The 5,261-nt window shown below is 41.4% G+C and overlaps 1 protein-coding gene across 1 annotated transcript in view; it reads left to right on the top strand.

Annotated features, from left to right (window-relative positions):
• The first annotated feature begins 233 nt into the window (after positions 1-233).
• LOC101358721 (keratin-associated protein 4-9-like) overlaps positions 234-5,261 on the top strand; it is a 9,906-nt gene continuing 4,878 nt past the window's right edge. Inside the window, exons 1-2 of the mRNA XM_012559677.1 lie at positions 234-711; positions 1,902-1,905. Of these exons, the coding sequence (XP_012415131.1) occupies positions 234-711; positions 1,902-1,905 (482 nt within the window). The remainder of the gene's footprint in view (positions 712-1,901; positions 1,906-5,261) is intronic.

Here is a 5,261-nt window from a genome sequence, read left to right on the forward strand (position 1 = left end):
AGGGAAAGGAAACAATGTTTTCCATCCATCTTGAAAAATTTAACCAGGAAAACAAACTTGCCTGATTTGATAATTGCCTATTTACTAGGACAAACAGTAACAAGGAAGAGAACTACACTTGATGGCAGCAGGCCCTTGGCAGGATATAAAAGGTGGCATGGAGTAAGGAGACGCCCAAACTCAAGAAATTCACTCACCTGGAAACACTCCCAGAAGCTCCACCCTCTGACACCATGGTCAACTCCTGTTGTGGCTCCGTCTGCTCTGACCAGGGCTGTGGCCAAGACCTCTGCCAGGAGACCTGCTGCCACCCCATCTATTGCCAGACCACCTGCCGCAGGACTGCCTGCTGCCGCCCCAGCTGCTCTGTGTCCAGCTGCTGCCACCCCAGCTGCTCTGTGTCCAGCTGCTGCCACCCCAGCTGCTGTGTGTCCAGCTGCTGCAGGCCACAGCACTGCCAGACCACCTGCTGCAGGACCACCTGCTGCCGCCCCAGCTGCTGTGTGTCCAGCTGTTGCAGGCCCCAGTGTTGCCGGTCTGTGTGCTGCCAGCCCACCGGCTGCCACCCCAGCTGCTGCATCTCCAGCTGCTGCCGCCCCCGCTGCCGCCTCCGCCCAGTCTGTGGCCAAGTCTCCTGCACCACCACCTGCTATCGCCCAACCTGTGTCATCTCCACCTGTCCTCGCCCCACCTGCTGCGCCTCCTCTTGCTGCTGAGGTCTCCACCCCGGACCCATCTCTTCCTCCACCTCTCTTCCCACATATGTAGACCCTCCTGTGATGCTGATCTTTAGGACACATGGAGTGGGTTTGATGTTGCTCAGCAAGTTGTGTCTCATGATTTTAATGGGCTAACCACAGGCCATTGACTCTGTGAGCACATTTGAGCCTCAGTCCAAATCCTTTTCCTTGTGGACCTCTCCCTTACATTCAAACGTGAATTTCTTATGATATACCAACTATTGAATTGACAAATTCTCCACAAATTCTCTTTTTTAAGTTTTGGGCAACAGGCCATCAAGCTCAAGAAGTTGAAGATTAGTTTCAGTACTTCTACATCACAGATTTTTAGTCTTTTCTCTTGGTTGTCCAATGAAGTTTCTGTTTTATAATTCCTGCTCCCCAAATACATCACCTCTCTATGCCAGAATAAACTATTACTTTCCTGAATAGAAAATCCAGTGTGATTGTGCTCTTCTTTAAGATTTGATATTCAGTCTGGACAATTGTAGGATGGACAAGATAGCTTTGTCAATTTTACAACAGAGACTAAGTCACATTGGTCACAGCCTAGTTTTCATGAGCAGTCTCTTTAGTTGTTAACAAAATTGAAATTCTCAGGAGTGCATGGACAAAAAGTAGAAAAAAATTTTTTGTAAAGACTGTGAACAATTAATGTTCTATGACACAACATCTTTCTGATATATATGTGAAAGTATAAGGATAATGGAATTGCATGTCAGAAGCTAGAGGTGTTGATTTGGAAAACCATAATGAAAGGCTGAGAGTGATAAATCAGAATGAAAGGATAGATTTGAAAGCCAGGTTTTAATGGTAGCATATAAGTAGACCCTCATCTCCTGCATCCACAAGGCAGATAAAACTGAGGACCAAGCCGAGGACTTAATCATAGGAGTCATGGAGCTCCAGAGGTGGTAGTTCTATCACTCTAATCAGTTCTGTCACGCCAAGGTCAGGTCTCTAATTGGGAAAGAATGGGACCCTGAAATATGGGTTGGGGACATATGAGTTAACGTATTTGAAGATCTTGAATTCCCATTCAATCCTTCCTATTGAAGTCTAGTGCTATCTCCTTTCTTGAAGATGATGCAGAGGCCTCAGTCTTAAAAGACAACACAGCCTCCCATCTGCATCTCCTTCTTCCTCTCTTCTTTGCCACAGGCTAGTAACTAAAGCTAAATTACAACACAACTCACCCAGAGAACGGCTGAAACTGCTAATGGGAGACTATATCTCAAAGGATCTGCAGGACCCAAAGACTTTTTAAATTTTTATTTATTTTGTTGTTGAAGTTGAGAATATACATAGCAAAATATACGCAAATTCAACAGTTTCTACGTGTACAATTCAGTGACATTGATTACATTGTTCAAGTTGTGCAACCATTCTCACACTGCTTTTCTGAGTTGTTCTCCCCCATTGGCATAAACTCACTGCCTTCTAAGCTTCCTATCTAATCTTTTGAGTTGCTGTTGTCAATCTGATCCCATATAGATAGATCTTGAAAGAGCACAATGCTCAAAGCAGACATTTTTTTTTACTAGTTAAGCTAAACTATTGTTTATTTTTAAGAAGACTTCAGGGGATATTTTCACTTTAGGGTTTAAAGATTATCTCAGGGCAATAGTTTCAGGGGTTCATCCAGCCTCCATGGCTCCAGACAGTCTGGAGTACATGAGAATTTGAAATTCTGTTCTGCATTTTCTTCATTTGTCAAAGACCATTTCATAGGTAACGAAGTGAGCTTCTTCAGAAGGCACATATTGTCTGATTATCCCCCTTTTTGTGATATTAGTAGCTCCTGATGATCATTTCCTTTGGAGTGGAATGGCTATATCATATAGTAGGTGTATGTTTAACTCTTTAAGAAACCTGTCAAAACTGGACTAAACCAAAGCTAAGAAGTTTCCTGAATACAATCCAACACTTTGAGGGACAGAGTAGCAGGGGCAGGGGTCTGGGGACCATGCTTTCAGGGGACATCTAGGTCAATTGGCATAACAAATCTTAAGAAAATGTTCTGCATCCTACTTTGGTGAGTGGTGTCTGGGGTCTTAAAAGCTTACAAGCGGCCATCTAAGATGCATCAATTGGTCCCAACTACCTGGAGTAAAGGAGCATGAAGAATACCAAAGACACATGGAAAGTATTAGCCCAAGAGATAGAAAGAGTCACATAACCAGAGATTTCATCAGCCTGAGACCAGAAGAACTAGATGGTGCTCGGCTACCACCAATGACTGCCTGACAGGGAAACAACAGAGTCCTGATGGAGCAAGAGAAAGATGGGGTGCAGAACTCAAATTCTAGTAAAAATATCAGACTTAACGGTCTGACTGAGACTGGTGGAACCCCGAAAAGCATGGCCTCCAGACTCTCTGTCAGCCCAGAACTAAAACAATTTCTGAGGCCAACTCTTCAGACAAAGATTGGACTGGACTGTGGGACATAAAATGATACTCATGAAGAGAGTGCTTCTTAGCTCAAGAAGATATATGAGACTAAATGGTCAGCTTCTGCCCAGAGGTGAGATGAGAAGGCAGAGAGGGTCAGGAGCTGGTTGAATGGACATGGGGAATCAGGGGTGGAAAGGAGGGGTATGCTGTCACAGTATGGGGAGAGCAATTAGGGTCACATAACAACGTATGTATAAATTTTTGTATGAGAGACTAACTTGAAATGTAAACTTTCACTTAAACTACAAGTATAAACAAAAAAAAAAAAGAAACCTGTCAAACTGTTTTACAAGATGTTTGTACCATTTTATGTTCCCAACTTGTATGAGAGTTCCAATGGCTTCATATCATCACCAACACTTGATATGGTCCGTCTTTTTAAATTTTAACCATTCTAGAGGGTGTATAGTGTCATCCAATTGTGGTTTTAATTTGCATTCTCCTAATTTTCTTTGGTGAAGTGTTGATTCAAATCCTTTGCCCTTTTTGGGGGGTGGGGAGGGGGGCGGTCGGGTTGTTTGTCTTTTTATTATTGAGTGAAAAGAGTACTTTGTATATTCTATATATAAAGCCTTTGTCAAATACATGTTCTGTAAATATTTTTAGAAGTCAGTGGCTTACCTTTTTAAAATTTAAATTTTGATGGAGTCCAATTAACTGATTGTTCTGGGATACAGTTAAGTTATTTAACAGTTGGGTCCTTTCTAGGCTTGCTTTTAAGCATTGTTAGGCAGGACCAGAGCAGCTTTTAGTCTAGCCTAGGGCAAAAATGTGTCCCACTCCTGAGGCAATACTCTTCTGAGTATTTTTTACCAATGACCAATGAATTACAAGGTTTTCAACTCTAGCTTGTGGGAACATAAACTATTTCTGGCCCTGTGTGAGCTCCAAGGATTATTCTCTCTTCTATTTATTGGTGGTGGTGGGAAAAAAGACATCTTTTTTCCCTGTCCTTGGGTAGCTTCTTTACATGTTGCACTGATCAGTGCTCAGACTAAGACTCGAGGTGGGCCTTCTGCAGATCTCAGGAGCTCTTGTGCAGCTCTCACCTCTCTGGTATTCTGCCCTATGAATTCTAGCTTCCTTGGTTTCTCCTACTCCCAGCTCCATTTCCTCAAGTTAGGGAGATTACAGGCTCTTCAAGCAATAAACTGAGGCAATACATTTGTTTCCTCTGTTTAATACATAAGAATCCTGCCCTGAGTGGCAGACAATGTCTAATAACCATGTTTCACACCTTCTGTTGGGTTTTTCAGTTGTTTCCGGCAGGGGGATAAATCCACTTCCTGCTCCTCCATTTTGGCTGAAAGCAGATGTATTTTCTTCCTATTTTCTCTTCTCGTCTTTCTCTATTCTTTCATTATTTTTTTAATGTAAACAAATACAGTTTTTATATTTATATCTCAAATATAAATTTAGACAAATTTTAGAACACTCTACACACTTTTCTCTACCATGCTTTGTCATCTCTTAATAGTATATCCTGGAAATATGTATACTATATTAATAATATATTACAGTAGTATATAATGATATTTCTTATTCTTTTTTTACAGCTGAATAGTACTCCATTATGGGAACGCACCATAGTTTATCCACCAGTACCCCACTGAAGGCTATCTGGATTGTGTCCACTTTTTTGTTGATTTATTTGTTTGTTTGTTTTGTTTTTTTATTTAACAGATAGCATTCCTACGAACAACTACGTGCAATATATTTTCATATTTTTGCCTGAGTATCTTTTGGATAATTCATAGAATTGGGATAGCTGGGTCAAAGAATAATGCTGCTGGATATTGTCAAATCCTCACCAGAAAAGTATGAGCATGCCTATTTCCCCACAGTCTCATCATCAGAGAATGTTGTCAAAGTCTGAATGTTTGACAATCTAACAGGTAAGGAGAGAAATTTCATTTACCTGATTATGAATGTGATTGAGCATCTTCATACAGTGAGGAAATATTTCATTTTATTTTTTTTTATCAGGCTGTTGCTCTTTTTTCTAATATATTTTTAGGAAGTGCTTTATGTATTAGGGGGCCCTGGTGGCACAGTGGTTTAGATCC

Source organism: Trichechus manatus, unplaced genomic scaffold (assembly GCF_000243295.1).
Source record: "Trichechus manatus latirostris isolate Lorelei unplaced genomic scaffold, TriManLat1.0 scaffold00294, whole genome shotgun sequence".
NCBI classification, from domain to species: Eukaryota; Metazoa; Chordata; class Mammalia; order Sirenia; family Trichechidae; genus Trichechus; species Trichechus manatus.